This window comes from Falco peregrinus, chromosome 3 (genome assembly GCF_023634155.1).
Source record: "Falco peregrinus isolate bFalPer1 chromosome 3, bFalPer1.pri, whole genome shotgun sequence".
In the NCBI taxonomy this organism is placed as follows: Eukaryota; Metazoa; Chordata; class Aves; order Falconiformes; family Falconidae; genus Falco; species Falco peregrinus.
The window spans coordinates 119672386-119693086 of record NC_073723.1 but is presented as its reverse complement, the minus strand read 5'-3'; the positions used below and the strand labels follow the sequence as shown (position 1 = coordinate 119693086).

Here is a 20701-nt window from a genome sequence, read left to right as displayed (position 1 = left end):
TGGGACAGGTTACCAGGCAAGGTCACTGCTTTAGAGCAGCATCAACAGCGTGGTCATCCTCGTGTTCCGACACCTGTGTTTTCCAGCAGATGACAAACGCACAGCTCGCATGCCGCTTTGGAGCAGTGTCAGGCCTCTCATCCCGAGAAGGGATTGTGCTCCCAGCTCCTCTCATTTCTGGGAGCTAAGCAGCTTGCTAAGCACTTGTGGTACATACCGGAGAATTGCCTCATCTCAGGAAGGTAAGCTTAAGTGGGAGGGGTATGGAAAGCATCATTAAAGAAGTGCACCAATAAAACCAAATTAAAGTCAGCTAAACCCAGCTTTGTACTAGATTTATAATCAAACATTTTCCACAGATCTGCGTGGTTTGGTAAACAGGCCTACTTAAGAGCCAAGAACAGCCTTGACGATGCATTTCAGTCTTCACAAATAAGCCTCACACCAGTGCAAAGGTAGTAACCCCCTCACCTTCCACAAGCCCCCCCCCTCCCCCGAATCCTCCCTCCACACACCTGATAACACACCAAGCCATCTCAAACCTGAAGCTAACAGGAGGAATAAGGTCACATTTGGCCCTGAACAACTGCAGGAATTTGGGGTGTGCCCGACTCGCCACACAAACCCAAAGGAAAAATCCTGCTCTGAAGCTACGGCCCCTCCTCCTGTTCAGCACCCAGAGCCTCTTCAACAGCCTCTGGTAAGACGGGACCCTAGGGTGCTCTCACCTCTCTAACAGGGGCACACTGTCATGCCTAGACCGGAATTTGCTGTGAGCGTACCACATTTGGAATCCAGCCTCCAACTGGAGCCCGGTACTTCCAAGAAACAAGGAGGAGCCCTCAGAAGGCATCTATGGCAGCTACAGAGCGCAAACACTGCCCCTCGAGCTCTCCACGTGCCTGGCTGCCCTCAGCATCCCTCATATACCGGGGTTCTGAGACTTGTACGTTAGTATCTCTGCAGCTAGCCTCTGGGGATCCAGAAGTCGAGGGAAACGGCTCATCACAGCATCAACTAAATGGGGATGGAATATGCCACACAGCTTGACATGCACATTGGCTCGCTCCTCTGCGAACTGGTCAGAGACAGCCCACTGGCAGGAGTCCCCATACGCTGGCCCTGGGGCTCTCTGTACCGAACGAGGATCTCGCACGCTGGTAGATCTCACTTGAGGCGGTGGCATCTGGTATGGTTCAGACCAGAACTCGCGAGAATGGGGTGGAGGAGCAGCGTATTCATTGGGCAGACTGTATTGGCCAGCATTAGCTGGGTGTACTGGTACTCCGTAGCCTGAGAAAGAGTGAGGGGGTCCTGAGTGAGATCTCTCAGGGCTATACTGCAAGAAGCTAGCACCAGAGGAAGATTTATGGGAACCATGCTTGTAAGAGACCAGACCATTTTGCTCTAAGCCGGGAGAATGTGGGTAGACAGGCCTCTGCCTACCGCAGTTGCAGACTGCCATCTGATCAGCAGGGGAATGATCACAGTGACTGCTAGATCTGTAAGGCCACATGTCAGACAGTTGGTTCTCCAGAGACCCAATGCCTGAGTCAAGATGCTCCTGAGAGATGTAAGAGAGAGAGTCCATATGAGGCTGCTGGTACCTGTCGGAGGACCTGTGGTTCCCACTGTTGGGAGGGACGCTGCCTGAGACACAGCCTTTGACCTGAAGCGGAACATCACTGGGTTTTGCTTTGTGGGTCAAGCTTTTCCTCTCTGCAGAGACCTTCTGCAAAGAGCTTTTATCACTCTCTGTGGGCACGGAGCACAAGACCTCTGCCTGGGAACCTCTTTTGCCTTTTTTCTCCTCCTTGGCAGCAGTACTTCTGGTAGGAGACAACCTTGCATTGGCTCGGAGTTCATCAGCTAATGAGCGCTGGGGCTGATTGATCCTTTCAGGGTGGTAGAATTTACACTTAATTCCATAAGTGCATTTCTTCCCTGCAAGGGAAGGCAGAACATGGAATGAGGAGCTGAATTTTACTCATGTATGAATTACACTTGCACAGAGACCTCGGTCATCACATTTAGAAGGCAAGTCTTACCATAAGGACACTGCTGTTTCTTGTGTTCTGGCACCACAGGTTTCTTTCTCAGAAAGTTATCCAGGCTGGGGCCATGTCGCCCTAAGGGATCATCTGGAGGCATAAACCTAAAGAAAAATAAATCTCAGTCAGGAGCAGTTCACTTTCTTGGGACAGGGTTAATTTCTTCTTAAAGTCTCCCATTTCGCTGAAGATTAAAAGCTCTCTGAGCTCTAAAAAAAACCCCAAACTTTCCCATTTCACTGCAGAGATAGCCCTCCTGTCACCTGGTAAAGACCAGCACAAAGTGCTTCACTCCAGGCAGAGAAGAGGTTTTGTGCTGTTGCTGACCCAAATTAGTACCTGCTGCCAGGCCTGCAAATGATTGTCCTGTGAAGAAATCAAGCCTTGCAGCTCTCTTAGGAACTCCACTACAGCACAGCTCCTAGTTCCAAACCATGAACAGCTATTTAAGATACCTCCCAATATCTCTACAGGATTTTTTTTCCACACTGTACCAGCATTTTGCTCTTTTCATGCATCACTTGCTATTGCTTCATTAAAACAACACAGCACGCTCACACAGAATTTTTTTTTTTAAAGCAAAGAAAGAATGGGAACCTACTTGTCATTAACAAAGGAATACATCAGCAGACGCTCCTCAATAAATTTCTTCCACTCAGGACGCTCGTTCTGCAGGTCCCGATAAGTATCATTAGAAACCACAATGCCATCAGACTCATGTGCCAGTTTCACAATGAATCGATCATCGTAACAGACAACACGCTTGCCTCCAACCCGCCTGGAAGGGGTGAAGACCAGAATTTTCTTCTTCTCAAGGTCACGGAGAATGTACTGGTCTAGAACAAACACAAATGTGAACACACTTACACAGCCCAAAGGCTTTCACACAGATAAAGTAACATTATAAATAAATGACAAAATTAAAGTAATTTCTTCTCTCCACAGCTCAGCTTGCATTCTCATCTGTTTTATACCATCGATCAGGCTGTCAGAGGTGGATTCCTAGCCCCGCTGCCTGCATGGCACCCAAGAAGCCTTAGAACCCACCACCGAGGCTGCTGTAACACAGCAAGTCCCAGCCACGTCGCCCTTTGCATGCAGCAGTTAAGGCTGGCAGGCTAGTATCTTGTATGGTGCTGTACCATGTAGTGCATGGATTTCTGAGGAGAGTTGCTTAGAAATCTCAGCTGTTCGCAAGTTCAGAGCAAAGTCCCCTCAATTTGAATAATTCTGACTAAGCTCCCATTGAGCTTTAACTTTTAGCATGTAGAAATTCTGTACAGTCTACAGTGTCAAATATGTTAGTCAAATACATAGCATGAAGGTGTGTCCCTGAAAGAAGAAAAAACTCTGTAAGAGACAAGTTAGGAAACAGACTAGCACTACATTCTTTGTTCTTGAATTATTTCACCGATTCAGGCAAGAACTTGCTTAGGGGAGAAGTTAATGACTAATTCTCACTGGTCAGCTCAGCTTGCTGGATCTCCTACCACTCAGATCTTCCATTCATAAGTTAGTAATTAACCAGCCAGAACTTTGCAAGCTCATTAAGTGACAAAGCAGTAAGCCTGAAAAGCTGCTTTTGGTTTTCACATTTCCACACCTGTTATAAGCACATCTGGTCGTGGCTGCTCCTTCCTCCAAGATGGCACGAAGACTGTAATATCCTTGTGTCCCCTGTCCCAAAACCACTGGACAGCCAGAAGGATACCTCGGCAGGAGAACACTTCTTTATTTCCATGGCTGCATTGAAGAAGAAAATTAAGGACTTCAATATTCCGGTTATGTACAGACTTGTCAGGCAATATACTAAGCAAATGGATCCAGCAGTTCAGATAATCTTTAGTGAAGAAGTGTTTAGAGTAGCACAATCAGCATTCATTGCTCATCTTGTGTAAAGAGACATCACTAAGCTCTTCACAGAATTACTGTTCCTTTAGCACCTCAGTATGCCAATAAATACCCATATCCTCACTGGGAGGGAGAAAGCAGCTGTAACTGTTGCAGCTGCTCTGAAACAGAGCTTTTGCTTCGCTCTAGACTCTAGATCTTTATTTTTAGTGCTGAGTACAACTTGAACACCCTTTGTCCTATTCTGCCAGCTAATACCAGTGGCTAACCTCTGCCAGTGTAAACGGTACCCTCACTAGGTGTTCTGTTTGTAAAGCTATTCTGATAACTCAAGGAAAACAAGGTTTTATGCACTCTTACCTCAAGGACATCAGCACTGAGGAAAAATGCTTCTTCGCTACATTATGCCTGCCCCCCCCCCCCAATATATACATATTTTTATATATGCATATATAAGTGCACTATTTGCATAAAATAGCAATAGTAACTCCTGGTTACAGGATCAGTGCTGAATGTCTCAACTTGGCAGTTTGAGAACAAAGTTTGACAACAGCATCAGAAGCTACGTACCAATGCAAAAAGCTGCTTCTTAATTATTAGGTCATATCAGTAAGTTTCCAGAACTTCTAAGAGGAAGCTACCACTCCTGTTTTACAAGTGCCAGTATTTACAGTGTAATCAGCTCTTCTGCTGATAATGGTTCTGGCAAGCTTTCAACTTTTTTGTATTACAGCCTGATCTGTCATTCAAGATCTAATAGCCTGCATTTCATGATGACACTCTGGTAATATGTACTACACTAAAGATAACTGGTCTCATGATTCAGTAAGATTTTCCCCATCTGGGGACTACCCTGCCACAAGTCTTACTCTTCCCATCTACACTTGAATGACATTTCAACTCCCACCACCACTTAGCGTGCCAGTGAACTCCTCCGTAAGTTACTGAGGAGCTTCCATCCCAGCAGAGGCACAGCTAAGCAGCACAATTACTACAGTACCACTAGAAAGAGGCTTTACTTCTCCTCCTGTCCTCACCCTCCTCCTATTAAGAAAATTGAAAAGTTGTACCAAAATACTTATTCTAAAAGAACTATAAGTTTAGCAATAAAACTAATACCTGAAGAGACACCTAATGCATCTTCATTAAGAATCCCAAATTACAGAAAGGCTGATATTAACAATCAGCAGAACGATGCTCTGAAAACTTTGCCAATGTCAGTCTGTTTTTGCCATAGATAGCCAGACACAAGTTACTATGAAGTTTTTTAAAAACTTTTTTTTTCCCCCGAGTCCTTGCTACCGGTCTCAAACCTACAGAAGGTAGCTAATTGGGCTGATCTGATTTGGCAACAGCCAAGAAAAAATTCCCTTAGAAGGAAGTAAAAGCTAATTTCCACTATGATTTGCATATGTTTGTCAAGAGCTGCTCAGGAAGGCCCCGGTACACACTGCAAATGAATCAGCAGGGAACATCACACCATCAATACAGGAAGTTTCAGAATGGAATTCCCCTTCTAGCAAATTGCTTAAAAAAGCCAGACTGCTTTTCTCATGTCAAACTCCTATCGGCAGCATTGTTACCGCCCGGCCTGCCCTAAGTCACATTTGCTGTGATCCCTCCTGTGCTTTTGGGATAAATGAGGTAAGAGGCTCCTCATTTCAAAAGCAGCAGCCAATTCTGTTGAAGGCTGAACACTTATCAAAGGTAAACTCCGCTGCAAGAGCCACACCGCTCAGCACAGGTCCCGCAGTGGGCCATTTTCCTCAAGTGACTGCACAGCTGCTGGAGAGCTGCAGGAACAGGACTGCGCTCTCCTGGAGACACCAAGGTCATATCTTTTACTCTCCAGCCCTGCTTGATTGCCATCGGAATTCCTCAGTTGCCCTGGGACTCGCAGGCTCTGTTTCTTGGACACACAGCAGACCGTACCCCATCTTTTCTCAGTCCTGTTCTCAGAACTGTCAACCATGGCTTAGAGAAAACCACACACGTAAACAAAGCTCCACTCAACACTTTTGCTTTAGACAAAAAATCTACCATAACACACACGGCAGCTCTGTGGTCACCCAGGTTTTTTGGTCTGTTTTTTTTTTTTAATAAAAATTCTGTGCACACAAACATATGCTACAAAACCTATTAGGCTAAAACACTGTGAAGGAGGCTTGCTTTTCAACTGCAACGACAGAGCCCTGTTTAGAAACCTGGTGCGTTAAATTCAGAGAGCCCAGACCCCCTGTGCAGAGGTGGGGAGCACACAACGCTCACCATCGTGGGAAACAAACGCCAAGGTGAAAGTAGGGTCATCAAGCCAGTAAATACCCATCCCAGAGAGTCTGGGTGCTCCGTGGATATTAGGGTTCCGGCATTCCCAAATTACCGCTCCAACCCAAGCGGCTTCGTAGGCTGCTCTGGCTGCAGCGCCCAAGGACCTGCCCCATCGGCACCACAACGCCAGAGATGCTGAGGAGGAGTCGCAGCCCTGCCTTGGTGACTCCATAGGCTACAGTGTCTCTTCAGCTTCTCACCCGTCCTCTGCGCTGTACCAAATCCACCCAAAATAGGAGAGTCGTAATGTGGAGACCAGTCTCCGATGCAGGAGACAGCTCCATATTACAAAGTCTTCTCTAATTAACCCCATAATTATTTATTGAGCAACTTCCTGCTACAGAAACTTACATAAAGCCATTAGGTAAGAAGACAACCTATCTCCAGTTATCCTACCCATGAGCCAGAGCACAAGGGAACATCTTTACTCCCAGCAAACATGCCCACTCCAGCCAGAGCCCTGTGGGGTCCACGGGCGGGAGAGGCCAGCAAGACGGCTGGCGCCTGCAAGGGTGACACTCGCCCTGGCGAGCGCCGCACGTATCGGCGAGGTGCCTCGGGAAGCATCACCAGGGCTGCCAGCGGTGGCTGTTCTCGGTGCCAAACCCAGAGCGTGTCAGACGCCAATCTCCGGACTGGAGCTCAGGCAAAAGCCGCACCACACCGGGCCCCGCACGGGCAGCCCCCGGTGCCCGCCCACAGCCCCCAGACCCACCTCATGGCCACGTTGCTGCCATCGATGACGATGGGCTTCAGGTTCTCGCTCTCCGTCTCCTCCGGGGCGGGCGCCGGGGCCTTGTTGGCCGCCCCCCCCCCGCGGGACCAGCGGGGCCTCCTTGGCCTCCGGCGGGGCCTCGCCGCTGTCCCGCTCGGCCGGGCCGTGCTTCACCAGCTCCCCCAGCACGGTGTTGGTGTCGGCGCCCAGGCCCAGCTTCTGCAGCACGACGTGGATCTCCTCCGAGGAGTAGCCCAGCTTGCGGAAGAAGTCCACCTTCAGCTGCATCTCGGCGCTGTCGCAGGGCTCCCGCCCGGGGCTGCCCGCCTCCTCGGCCGGCTCCGCGCCGGGCAGGCCCGGGCCCAGCCCGCGGCCCTCGCAGGGCTCTCTGCCGCTCATCCTCCCGCCGAGCCGGGACGCCGGCAGCCTGGCGGCCGGGAGCGCCTCAGGCCAGCCCGGGCCGCCGCTGCCCGCCCTCATGGCTCCCCGCGGGGGACTCCCGGCCTCCGGTCGCGCCCCGGACCTGCGGGACAAGACGGGCGTTAGCGGCGGCCCCCGGCACGCCTCCGCGCGGCCCCCCCCGCGCCCCCGTGCCCGGCCTCCGCGGGGCCGCGCCGCCCGCCCCGAGCCCGCCCGGCCCGCCGCCCCCGCTCACCGGCCCGCCGCCGACGGGCCGCCGCTGCGCCTCCATGGGGCCGGTGCGGGCCGGGCGGCGGCCGCCGCTTTATACCGGGGCCCGGGCCGCGGCCGCGCCAACGCGGAAGGGCAGCGCGGGCGGGGGCGGTGCGGCGGCCGCTTCCCGGTCCGCCCCGCGCCCCGCCCGGCCGCGGCCCTGGGGCGGGGAGGCGGCGCTGCTCGGGCTGCGGCCTCGCCTCGGGGCCCGCCGGGCCTGCCTCGCTGGGCGAGCGCCGCGGGGGCCGCGGCTTGGCGGCCGCCTCTGGGCCCCGTCCAGCCCCGCCGCCGCTGCCTGTGGAATAACCCCGGCAGATGCAGAGGCAGGTCCCTGCTGCAAACACCTGGGGTTTATGCAAATCGTGTTGCAACGCGGGCAGATTTGCCCCGACAAGCTGCTCCTTAGGGAAATGAGCCCTTCTGCTTCCTGCTCTGCCCCGGCCCCCCGGCCCCCGGCCCCCGGCCCCCTGTGCGGGGTGCCAGCGGCGGGCGGTGCGGCGAAGCCCCCCGTTGGCACAGGCAGGCACATCTGCGGCGGCGTGGGCGATAGCCAGTTCCTCAGAGGTCTTCCCAGCTTGTCCTTGGCTGCTCTTGGGTTAAAACCAATGCGTCAAAACTCCAGGCCTGACCCTTTTTAACTACCACCCCCCTCACCCCCCACCCCCCATCAGAGGTGGGTGTCAAGTGGTGACTGAGTCCCAGAGCCCCACGGCGCCTGCTGGGTGCCCCCCGACCCGCACGGGGTGTATGGTGCTACCGCCCGCTGCCCCCGCCACGCCAAAGGCCAGGCTGGGGCCTAAGGACCCTCAGGAGGGGGTGGCCGTGGCGTGCCCGGCACGTGGCTGGGAAGCAGCTGAAACCAGGAAGGGAGAGGGGACAGAGGGCCGGGGGCAGCGGGTTGTATCAGGTGCAAGGAGAAGCCACTGCTGTTTAAGCCAAGCCGAAGCTGTAGGCAGCTTTAGGCAGAAGGAAGGTGTGAAGGTGCGAAGGAAGGTGTGAACGTGCAGCCACAGGCTTCGTGCACATTGGCGCAGGTGCTCTGTGCTGCACTGCCATCAGCCACTGCTTGGACACGGCATACGGTGACATGGAAGGCACCTGATGGATGGACGTGGCAGAGCGCACTCAGGGGTGACGGCAGTGTCTCCTGCTGTAGTGGCCCCCCCTGTGCCGGCAGTGCCCTGCATGGAGGGTGCCCGGACAGGCTGCGCGCTGGGCGTGCACCGCACGGGAGGCTGGAGCCTCTGCCACACGTCTCTTGCACCACTTTGATCCCAACGTGATGCAGGTGGCTGTGATTCAGCCCGCAGGAGCTTATCAGCCCCGGCTTTCAGAGGAGATAAGAGCCGACAGGAAGCATCTGTCAGCCACCAGTACCTGTCCCCTGACTATTCCCTGAAGCGGCCCTTGCAGACAGTACGTAACTGCAGGAATTCAACCAACATTTCACAATGTGCAAAAATTTTACGTCTCTGACTTCTGATTAATCATTCCCAAACAACTTAATGAAGGTAGTTGCAAATTTGCTTCCCTGAAGCCATGTACCAGAGCCCAACTTAAGAGCAAGGGAACTCTCCCAGTTACAGGAATATATTTGCATTCATCTTCCTTGTGGTTACCCTGAAACAATCATTTTTTCTTGTCTCTGGCCATGTCTGAAACCGCACTGTGTACTCAACAGTAACACACACACAGAGGCTAGATTCAGATGAGAGATAACATCCTTAGTCAGTACTTAAGTAGGTGCTTTCCCAACTCTTCTTTCCCTTGGAATCTACTCCAGTCAGCATGAATTTAGCATTGTTTTTCTGCTTTTGCTTCCAGGATAAAGCCTATTGCACCAAAAAGTGTGGCCACAGACGTGCTTTTTATAGGAAATACCCCATGTAAGAGCCACAAAGCTGGATCTTCTGATTTATGCAAAGCAGTGACAGCAACTGCACGCTGCCTGCTTTGATTTGGTAAAAAGAGAAGCCAGCACAGAGAGGGTCTGTTGGCTTCTCCCTAAAAGTCAAAAGGGGCAATATGCTGGCCCCACCCCAAAACTCCCAGTGGTTACTTTTGATTTTTTCCCCCCCATTTTCACATTTACAAACTGCTTTGAAGAGAAAGTGCTTCAGTTGTTTGGCATCGCAAGGGCTCCTGTGGAGGCTGCAGCTTCTGAGGGTATGAAGATTTCCAGAACAAAGCCTCTGCCAGGACCAGGATGCACCAAGGCCCTGCGCTACTGCGCACACAAGGCAGGAGACGTCGTTCGTCCCCGAGGCACACGAAGGGTCCCCTGCACAGGGAGAGGAGCTGGAGGAGCAGAGCTGTCCCACAGTCCTGACACCTCTGCCCGCCTGTGAGAAGGAAGCTTCTTAGTTCCAAAGCAAGAAACCAGCTTTCACTTAATTGGTGTGATTTGAAAGTGTATTGACCCATCCCCACTACACAGCGCAGAGGAGGAGGTATTGCTGTTGAATTCCTTGTGGAAACAAGCATGCAGTGTCTTCAGGGACAGTCACGCCTCTGCTCCGCTGTCCCCTGGACCTGTGTGGCTGCTGTGCCACCTTCACTGTGGTTTCCAGGAGCCATCTGCCATCCTGCTCCCTCCGAGCACACCCAAAGGTCTCTGCCCCTCTCTGCGCACCCCGGGGTGTCACATGCAGCCAGACCTCGGTAAAGCTGCTACCCGGGGAGCAGTACCCTGCAGAAAACCGTGATCGCAGCAGCCCACTGACATGGAGTTTGGAGCAGCGAGTTGTCCTGGAGTAGGGAATGCCAGAGGAGCTGCAGAGCAAAGAATCAGCCCAAGGGGAGGGAAGGGAGCCATATTCAGAGGACCCTAAATAGCACCAAGTCTGCCAGAGACATGCCAATAACCATTTCATGGATTTCATAAGGGGAACTGAGCACCTCCGTGGTGGTGTGTTTTGCAGAAATGCTTTCCACCTTGCACACTCTGCTTCCAGGCACGACCAAACCCCACTTTGTTTTGGGAAAGGTGATTTTTTTGTGTTGTGCACCAGAGGTCATGCCCTCATCGCATAGCAATCTGCCTTTCCTTCTGCAGGGCTGCGCGGTTGGATGGCATGTGGGAGGACACGGTCCAGGTCCCTGGGCTGAGGCGCCCAGCGGGGCTTGTTGGCGAGGCCTGGCTGGGGAGCAGCGGGCTGAGCACTGGCAGTGCTGTGCCCTCCATCAGGCAGCTGCATCGTCCCCTTTTCACTGTGGGACAGGCCGTCTGCTGGCACTGCTGGGCTGCCGAGCGGTGCTCGTGCCTCCATCCTGCTGCAAGCTCTCTGCGCCCACAGGAAGGAGGTGGAAATCCCCTCGGCATCGCGCGCATGCGTGGGGCCTTTCCTGAGGAGGAACTGGTGAGAGCGAGGGGGAGGACACGGGCAGGCAAGGCCAGCCACGAGACCACAGGATGTGCCCAATGCACCACGCTGGGTATCGAGGGCAGCCCTCACGCTGCTGAAGGGTTATCTTTCTGAACTGGGGCTTCTAGTAAGCAAAAAAAGGAACAAAAGCATCTGGGGGCAGTGGTGACAGCGAGGTAGCCTGTGATAGCAGAAGGCCTGTCCCAGGGATGGGCTCGGTCCCTCCCAGTCCTCCATCTCCTTCCACTTCCCTGCCGACTCAAGGCAAGCTTTCTTCCAGTCTGATTCCGTGCTCATGAGCAAGTCTCACAAAATCCTGACATCACATTTTTCTACGGATTTTTTCTAGGGATTACTACTCCCGTGTCCCAGATCTTAAAGGAAGAACTCGTCCTCTGACAAAGCCTTTCATCTCCCACTCGTGCATTTAACGCAGTCAAAATAGGTGGTATTCAAGGATCTTATTATCTGCTGGCGGGGAAGAAGCTGGCCTCGTGCCAGTTGCTTGGGAAGAGACGCCAGCGCTACAAACCCATTGCTAACCAGCCTCAATCAGGAGCCTTGTCAGCAAAGCAGCCATGGGCCTGGCTCGCCTACCTATGGAAGCTCAAGGCAGCTAGCTCACTTTTAAAAATGGGCTAATTAAACCTCATTTATAAATGCCTATATGGGACCACTTATGTTAATTAAGGACAATTTAAATGGCCTTATTTAGTAGCATTTGGGAGTAAATTAAACTGAATTAAGGCCATTTTAATTCTGAATGAGAGTTTTATGCAGAATTTTAATGCTCCTTAATCCATTTTAGATTTAGTTACTTCAATTTAAATTTTTTAAGAGTCCTGTGTAGACAAGCCCCAAGCAGTGAGGGGCAGGCACCTGTGCCTGCTCAGAGCCTGAGTTCATGCCTTCAGCCTCGCTGGGGGGGGATGGGGCTGGGGCTGGCTGCCTCGGAACATGTACGTTCCCAACAGCTTTGGCATCCTAAATCCCCTGCTCATCTGCGGGGTGACCTAATGGCTCGTCTCACCTCACTTACTGACATGTGCTCCTGGTTGATGTGAACAAAGCCGGGTAGATTGACTGAACCCTCCCATCACCTGTGACCTAGGGATTCAAGGGGCTGGCAGAGCTGCATCTGAATTTTCTTCTACAGTGAGCAGTATAATTTATTACACAGGACTCAGCACATCCAGGAATTAAAGGAAAAAGCCAGTGATGATTTATGCCCTTTCTTTGGAAGAGGGTCACCATGCCTCATGAGGAAAGTTGAGCAATAATGCTGGAAGGAAAGCTTAGCAGCATCCCTTTATAGCAGTTTGCTTTTATAGATGCAACCACTCACATTTATGGAGATGCTGACTGAGAGACCATCTGCTTCTCTTTTTTGCCTCAATAAAGATGTCTCTGATGGCAGCATCGTAGCTGGTTGCCAGAGTGAGAACCCATCAGCTGACACATCGCTCCGGTTTGGAAGCGTGCCCAGCGGAGGCACCAGTGGGAAGGTCATTCCCCTCTTGCAGGGCAGCTCCGCTCCTGTCGGGCAAGAGCTCCTGGACCCCGTCCCTGGTGTGACATGCCATGGTGGTTCAAGAGGACAAAAGGTAGCTCAAGCCTTCTCAGATAAAAGGAAAATGCAGCAAGGGAGGACTACAGTAGAAGCTAAACCGGGATTTGTAGAACTTACTGACTGATATTTTGAGCCCGTATGCCCACAGTACTCGTCGCATTGCTAGCTGTCTTCCCAGTGCCGCCTTCATCCATGAGTATGGGATTCCTTTGCAGCTGCAGACAAATAGACTGATTTTTCTCTGAAATATTCTCTCTTGAACTTATTCCCTGGCTTTTAAGGAGACCCTTATAAGTACTCTGCAGAGTAACTTACTCCCTGTGTAGCCCGAGGGCTCCCTGCAGAGTAGACATATTTGGGAGGCAATTGCTTGCTCTGGAGGAGAGCGCGCACTCCCGAGGGACCACGCCAGAGTAATTTATATTTGGCTGTCACTGCGACTGCCTGTGTGCCTGACTAGACACGGCCTTAGGTACTACTCCGAGTAAGCAGCCTTGATCTCTACCTTTGGTCTTAGTGAATGATGGCATTAAGTTATAAGAGGACGGGCTTATTTCCTCAGTGACAGATGGATTGGCCACACCCTGACTACTTTTTTTCTCTTGCGCTTCCATCAAGGAAAAGAGCCTTTTTCCCCAGGTCTTTTTGACTATAAATCTGTTATAGTTGAGGGCTGAAATGGCAGAGACAGCAGAAGCCTCGCCATTGTGTGGGCTGTCCCAGGTGCAGCATGTGGTGCTGCACGAGCACGTCAGGTCTTGGCTGACCAGCCAGGGATGATGACCCTGCAAGGGGGCTGCGAAATGAATCCTCCCGTCTGTCCAGCTCAGTGTGCATCTCCTGAGGTCTTCCACAAAAGGTAAAACTGCACCTCAGCAAGGCACAGACCAACCATGGCTGGTGTCAGACAGCTCGCAAGAAATCTGTTGCTGACCGTCCTGGCAGCAGGGAAAGCGCTTGGCTGGCCCTGGGAAAGTGGTTTGCCCACATCCCTGCACCAAAGCCAGGGAGGACTGGTCCCACTGCCCCTGCCCAGGATGCATCAGTGACTCAATATCTAGATGATTCCTCCTTGCTGTGATCACCTCATTCCAGCAGATGTGTTTAACAGAATGCTCCCAGAGCATCTGCATGCAGGCAGCACCCTCTCCTCTCTGAAGCAGCGCTCCTGGCTTACCGGCTAACCTTGGGTTTGCCACAGCAGATTCAAAAGCAGGGAGAAGCAACCGACTCAACTAATAAATAATGATGAGGAAAACCAAGCGGTTATGCAAGTGTCTGTGACAGCAGCTATTTACCGTTTTGCTAAGCCCTTCCCAGTCATGGCCCCTCTGCTGGAAAATGTCAGCTGTCCCCTTCTCCAGACACATCCTTCCTGCTCAGCCTGAGTTTTGTTCAGATGCAGCATCTGTAGCTGTGGATTTGTTGTACTCTGACATGCCTGAGAGTGTTTTTGACTTCAGAGCTAAAAGAATAATAGAAGCTGAACAAACACTTCGTGGTATTAACATAAGATGTTTAAATAGACAGTCACAGAATATTTTATCCCACCCAGAGCAATGTGAAGAGCAGAGGATTTATGCTTATAGCTGAACAAATACCTCTTGAGAAGTCACATACATCTGGGAAGCAGTTTTTGTTCTAAGGAGCCGAAAGCAGAGCATGCCTGAGACAAGTGAGTGGTGGGCAGCAGTGCCGGGAGCTCTCCTGCTCTTCCCCTCCAGTGGTGGCAGAGGATCCTACAGAGCAGACCTCGCTGGGGACAGGAGTTGCAGAGCTCACCATGCCTGTGCTATGGGCGTGCAGAGGGGAGATGGCACAGCTATGCCTCTGGAGCCCCAGCCCCCCAAAGAGCTGGCTAGGGCTGCCCATCGCTCTGCAGGGAGCAGGGAGATGTGTTTGCTCTTTCCCTGTGCCCTGCACATGTTGGGGCAGGGGAAAAAACCTCCCAAACTGCCCAGGGCTGAGATCCCTGCAGGTCCTGAGGGAGAGCCCCGGTGCCTACTTGCAGCCCCGTGGCCACCCCATGCCTCTGGCACATGGGCGTGTGGTGACATCGAGCCCCAGCTCAGCACACAGGCTGCGAGCAAGCCGTGTCAGCAAGGCCGGCTTCGCAGCGAGGCGCGGTGTCATGGCTTGTAGCTGTTAGTCATCTGTAGGCACATCTCTGGGATGAATGGAGACATGTAGCAAAACCCAGAAGTGTCAAACGCTTCCTGAGCAAAGGGACACATGGCCCTGTGCTGTCCCCGCTGAGGTTTGTTGTTGCGTTTCCAGCCTTGAGAGCAGGAACATCTCCCTGAGACACAGGGACGTGCCCTCACCTGGCAGCTCTCAGTGCCCGCAGCGGGAGGGAGCAGCAGAGGGTCAGCCACGCCAGCCTGGCCCCTCAGCTCCCCTCGCACCGCCAGTCCCGAGCTGCTGCACACGCTGGTGGTGTCACCGTGCAACGGGAATGTTATGGAAGAAAGCTGTCCATGCACGAATAGCTTCTGGATGTTCCCAGGCTGGAGTGTCTGCTCCAGGCACCCAGGAGATCAAGGAAGGACATCTCAAGCCCTGCCGAAGTCTACAAACCCAAGGGGTTAAGTCCTTGACAGCAGCTTAGGGACAGCTTGTGCTCAGTGGGCTTAGGGTGAGCCCCTTGGGACACAGGCTGGGTCTCCCCAGCCCTCCTGTTAAAGCTGGAATGGGAGGTCCTGGCTCTGCTGGGCTGAGCACACATTCCCGGTCAGGAAACTCATTTCCTCCTTCTCCGGGCCAGGATGGTGGGGTCAGCGCGGTCCCCAGGCAGGGGGCCAAGCATGGCCATCGGGGGCCCTGCGCAATGTGGGACAGCGCTGGCTGCCCCAAAGCCCTCCCATGAGACGGATGTGTGTCACGGGGGCAGAAAGACAAACAGCCTGCAGGGCTCCCCCCTCACGACTCCCATGATGTCAGTGGCAGCGGGAGCCTCTGGTATGACTCAGCCCATGGCAGCGTGGCAGCCGGCGGAGCCAGCAGGCAGGGTCCAGGAGGTGGTTTCCTACCTGACTGGGCTAAACGCAGAGAAGGTGTTAACTGGCCCACGGGTCAATGGCAAAGCTCATTCCCAGCGCATGGCGGATGGCCACGAGCGTGGGAAAGGACTGAGCTGTCTGGTATCGGAGGAAAGCTCCGCGTTTCACACCCTGCACAGCGGTTGTGCAATGCACACAATGCAGAAGTGCAGAGAAGGCTGGCCTCTCCCTCCAGTTACGCTGTCAGAGCAGCCTGTCTCCGTGAGGCAAGACCGTGCTTTCGCTGCCTTTGGCTGGGGATTTCCCCAGTGCGAGGTGCGCGGTGCTGGTGTGGAGCTGGAGCAGCCTCCGGCTGTGCCGGGCTGTGGCTGCCCCCGGGCAGCGGAGGATTTCTGTGGCATTGGGGGGCACGGGGAGCTCCCCTGGCACAGACCTGTGCTCAGGATGCTGCCCCTGCCACCTCCTGCACTGCCCAGCCCTGCTCCTGCTCTGTTCAGTCCTGGTACCGCAGCGGGAGAGCACAGCCAGGCCCCAGCCTGTCTTTCCACTTTTACACAACAGCGTACAAAAAGAGTGATGCATTTATTGCAAAACAGCATCTGGAGCAGAAGACTCAAGAGACACAAGATACAGGAACAGCCTGTGGGATCTGAGTTTGTCAGACTATTTCAGCTAAGACCTTGCAAGCCTTGGAGCGGGCCCTCCCAGCCCACACGCCTGATTCATGTCTGACATCAAGTCAAGAGGGCAAAGAAGTGATTGCACTTTTAGTTTTGCTCTTTGGGACAAACAACCCCTTTTCTGATAATCAGATTTGTTTTCTCAACCTTCCACCTAAAGGACTGAACAGGGTGTTACAATTTAGTCCAAACTTTCTGATTGTCCCCCGCTTTGTGGAATGAGCATTTGGGATGAAAAGGACAATGTGGACAGCAGGTTACCGAGAGGCTAAAGCCCGCTTGATGCCACCTTCCAGTCATGCCGATAGATGTGTGTTCCATTTCTGGGCTTGTCTGTCCCATCTTATGTGCAGAAATAGAAATAGTTCCTTTGGCTTATGATCTCGAATTCTTGCAGTAAATACCAGCACCTTCCGATTGCTTAGAGCAGAAAAATCTGGTGTGACTCTCCCATGTCCCTGCTCAATATCCTGCCTATGTGCCGGCTCGGCAGAGCAGCACATCCTTCTCCTCCTTCTGGATCTACGCGCAGCGTTTCTGTGAGGGGTGGGAAGCTGGCTGCTCACAGCGATAGCTGCAGTTCGGTAGAAAACATGTTTTCATGAAAATGGAAGGCTGGCTTTCGGTTTCCGTTTAGGTTTGCTTTAGCAGTGACGGTGCTCATTAATCCACTGTCGAAATGAGGGGAAAAATGCGTACGTGCAGCAGCTCCTGAAGAAATACGACCAGCATTGCCCCGGTGGTCTGCGCCAGCTCCTCGCTTGGGTACCACTGCAGCCCCCCCGCAGCCCCCTGGGGAGGCACCCTCGCTTTCTGGCTGCTGCTGTCATTGCGCCCCTGGGGCAGCCCCCCGGCGGGAAGGACCCCGCGGCGGGGGCAGGGGGGCTGCGGGCGGCGCCGGGAGGGGGGGCTGGGGTGTGCCCCCCCGGCTCGGGCAGCGCGCAGGGGAGCACGGGGGGCGTTCAGCGAAAAAGCGTCAAACCCCGGCTGGCAGCACTGCCCCTGGGGGAGCGGAGGGGCACGGGGTGGGTGGGGGGGGCGCAGAAGCCCGGCGCGCAGCCCGTGCCCCCCCGCACCCCGAGGGGCCGGGGGGCTGCAGCGCCCCATTCGCGCTCCCAGGCTCCCACCTAGAGGACGGACCCGGCGGTGCAGCCCCGGCCGCGGCTCAGCCCGCAAAGATGCTGCCGCGGGGGTGGGGGGTGAGGGTCCGGCAGCTGTGCAGCCCACCCTGCCACCCCCAAAGAAATACCTCCGAGGGGCTTTGGGGGGAGCAGGAGCCAACCTGTCCCGCTGCGCACCGCGCGGGGCTGGTCCTGCGCTGCTGCGGGACATCCCGCTGCAAAGACTTCTGAGCTACGCTTAGCGCAAAGCTGCAAATACTAATCCATTTAAAATTAATATTAAAAAAAATGCACGTTAATAATAACCTGTTGCAGCTTAAGGCATTTAGACAATTCTCTGTCTTTTGGTAATTCTTTATAATAATAATTAAATGACCTTTAAAATGGCAGTGGGTGGGGAAAAAAAATCAGTAAAGCCGAATAGCAATTCAACAACTGCTAACGCACATTGAAAATCAAGAAGAAAAAGAACCTCGCTTTGATGTTAAGGGATGAGAAAAAAAAAAAGTGGAGGAATCAAGTGCGAAGCTGGAAGTTTGGTCTTTGTTTGCACCGATTTACAGATCTTGTTGGGCAGAATAAATAGGGGGGCACTATAAGCCCAGCAGATCAGTGAGCAGGCCCCAGTGCACGGGAACTTCACCTGGCCTCAGCCCCCTGTGCCGGTTTCTTTGCGCCCAATGGCCAAACCCCCTGTCCCAGAGCCCGGGAGGGCAGAGCTGGCCAGGACACAGAGTTTGCTTAACAGGGAGCTCTGCCAGGGCCAGCAGCGGTCAGAGAGGCTGGGCTGGGACTGCTGAGGGCTTGTAGGTCCTTCTGAAAGCCCTTCCTGGGAAGCTGGTTAAACCATCCGTGTGTGCTCACAGACCAGGTCTGAAAAGCCAGGGGCTGGAGGAAGGTGCTGGTCCCCCTGCCCCACATCCACTTGCCAAGCAGCAAACATCCCCTCTGCCCTGCTCGCTTTAGGCACTGGCTCTGCCCTCACATGTGCAACACCAGGGCAGCTTTGGGACTGACCCAAGGCCATGGCTCCATAGAGCTGACCATCAGCAGGGCTCAGCAACTGCCTCAAACCTGGACAAAGGGACCAGTGTCCCCCCATCAGCACTCCTGCTTGCTAGGGAGATGGTGCGGCCAGGGACACGGCTGGAGGCACACAGCACCGGGGACGCATGCGGCCTTCTGGGTGCTTTGCAGTGGGTCCTCCGACCGAAGTGGGGGTGGGTGGTGGGGGCAAGGCCAGGCAGAGCCCACGCTGTCCTGGGAGAGGAGCTAGTGCAGCGCTGCCAGCCGCCAGCCCAGCCTCCTCACCAGTATCGCTGCTTTGCAGCCTTGCCTTGGATTTGCTCCCCTACAATACACGGGATTTATCTCTCTCACTTTCATGTGCCTTTAAGGAAACACCACTTTTTATCTCATTTCTGCTGCTTTTTATCATCACAAAGAGTTTTTAATGAAATGAGAAAGCGTCTGTTTCTGCAGGCCGGAGTGGCGTGGGTAATTTCAATATAAAACAAACAAGGCGGCTTTCAAAATTAAAATTTTATGTGTGGCATTTTCTCATTTAACAGAATGCACAAAGATGAGCAAAACCAATTAACAGGAGGTTGAGACTCAGCACTCGGCAAAATTAAACAACGGGACTCTGCAAAAGGAATGATTTGTTCAAAGAGAGCTGGAGAAAGGGACAGTGAGGAGGAGAGGAAGCAAAGCTGCTCTTGAAAATTCGCCACCTCTTAAAACAAATAAATGCAAACAAATCTGTATCTTACCTCACAGGCTTCAGAGCCCCACAGACCAGGTAGAAACACTGGAGAATGGCAAAGAATGTCTGGGAATGGCAGATTTAGGGGAGAGCTGGGAAAGCCCTAAGTCAGGGCTTGGATGCTGTGAGCGGTGAGAGAGGTTGGCTCCCCAAATGTACCTGTCCCGGCCTGGCAGCTCACACAGGGTGCCAGCCTCCTCCAGAGACCCTTCAGCAGGGTGCTGCTTCCTTCCCCAGCTTTCCCTCTGCTTTCAAATCCCCTCCCTCCAAGAAAAAAAATAAAAATCAGTTCCAGCAGAAGTTAAAGCTGGAGACAAAAAAGGGAACAAAGGTGGAGAGGAAGAAGATGGCTGAGCAGGAGGGCAGGGATGCTGCCACCTGCATTGCCCAGGCAACTGCTCTGCTCCTGCGCCGGGCTGTGATTAGTGGTGCAGTTAGTAACACCGTGGGGGGCTCCAGATGAACCATCTTAAAAGAGAGGAAGAGGTGGAATTAAGGCTAATCACTCATCAACCTGGGGGCTGTGCCTGCAGAGTTCAAGATTTACAGTCCCCAGGAGCAAGCCTGGGTTGGACTATGATTGCTGCAATCACGCCAAAAATGGGGATGGGGCTTATTTGCCTGTTTTGCACATAATTTGTGGGGTGAAGTGCTAAATTCTTTAAGGCAGCAAGGTGTTGGGGCATATTTAACCAGTGATTTAGCCTTGTTGGCCAGAGCAGGGGCTGCAAGTCCTGCCTTGCAGCATCATGCAAGTAGATGAGTCACAGAATCAGACAATCATTCAGGTTGCAAAAGACCTTTAAGATCATCGAGTCCAGCCGTTAACCCAGCACTGCCAAGCCCACCACTAAACCCTGTCCCTGAGCACCACATCTGCACGGCTTTTAAATCTCTCCAGGGATGGTGACGCCACCACTTCCCTGGGCAGCCTGTTCCAGCGCTTGACAACCCTTTTGGTGAAGAAGTTTTCCCTAATACCCAATCTAACCCTCCCCGGTGCAGCTTGAGGCCGTTTCCTCTCATCCTGTCGCTTGTTACTTGGGAGAAGAGACTGACCCCCCGTACCTACAGCCCCCTGTCAGGCAGTTGTAGAGAGCAATGAAGTTGTGTGTCACCTCCCCCTCCTCCCCCGAGCCTCCGTTTCCCTTTCTCCAGGCTAAGAAACCCCAGCTCCCCCAGCCACCCCCCATCAGACTTGTGCTCCAGCCCCCTCCCCAGCCCCCTGCCCGGCTCTGCTGCAGCACCTCGGTGTCTTTCTTGCAGTGAGTGGCCCAAAACTGAACCCAGCATTCAAGGTGAAGCACTGCCCTTTGCTGGAGGAGCAGAGACCCTCAGCCTGGTGAATAAAATACGGAGCGTCATTATTTACTGTGCTTCCAGTGCTGGTTCCCACAGAGCAACTGATGCAGGAGGCAAAAGTCACTTGTAAAGAGGGACAGCAGCAGTCCAGCCCCAGGCAAGAGCTTGCTCCTTTCACATAGCAGCTCTCAGCTCCTTGTCTGGAGAGAAGAGGAGATTCCTGGAAGGAAGAAGCTGGGAAGGGATGTGCTGAGCAGCTGTTTGGTGAACTCACAGCAGCCT

The 20701-nt window shown here is 53.4% G+C and overlaps 1 protein-coding gene across 1 annotated transcript; it reads right to left on the bottom strand.

Annotated features, from left to right (window-relative positions):
• Positions 1-486: 486 nt before the first annotated feature.
• On the bottom strand, positions 487-8011 carry ZC3H12A (zinc finger CCCH-type containing 12A). The gene is given in 7 exon segments (XM_055799034.1): positions 487-1944; positions 2049-2155; positions 2653-2887; positions 3655-3794; positions 6946-7043; positions 7045-7468; positions 7601-8011. Coding segments are annotated over 6 exon segments (1983 nt in total). The 5' UTR covers positions 7426-7468; positions 7601-8011; the 3' UTR covers positions 487-922.
• Between the last annotated feature and the right edge of the window lie 12690 nt (positions 8012-20701).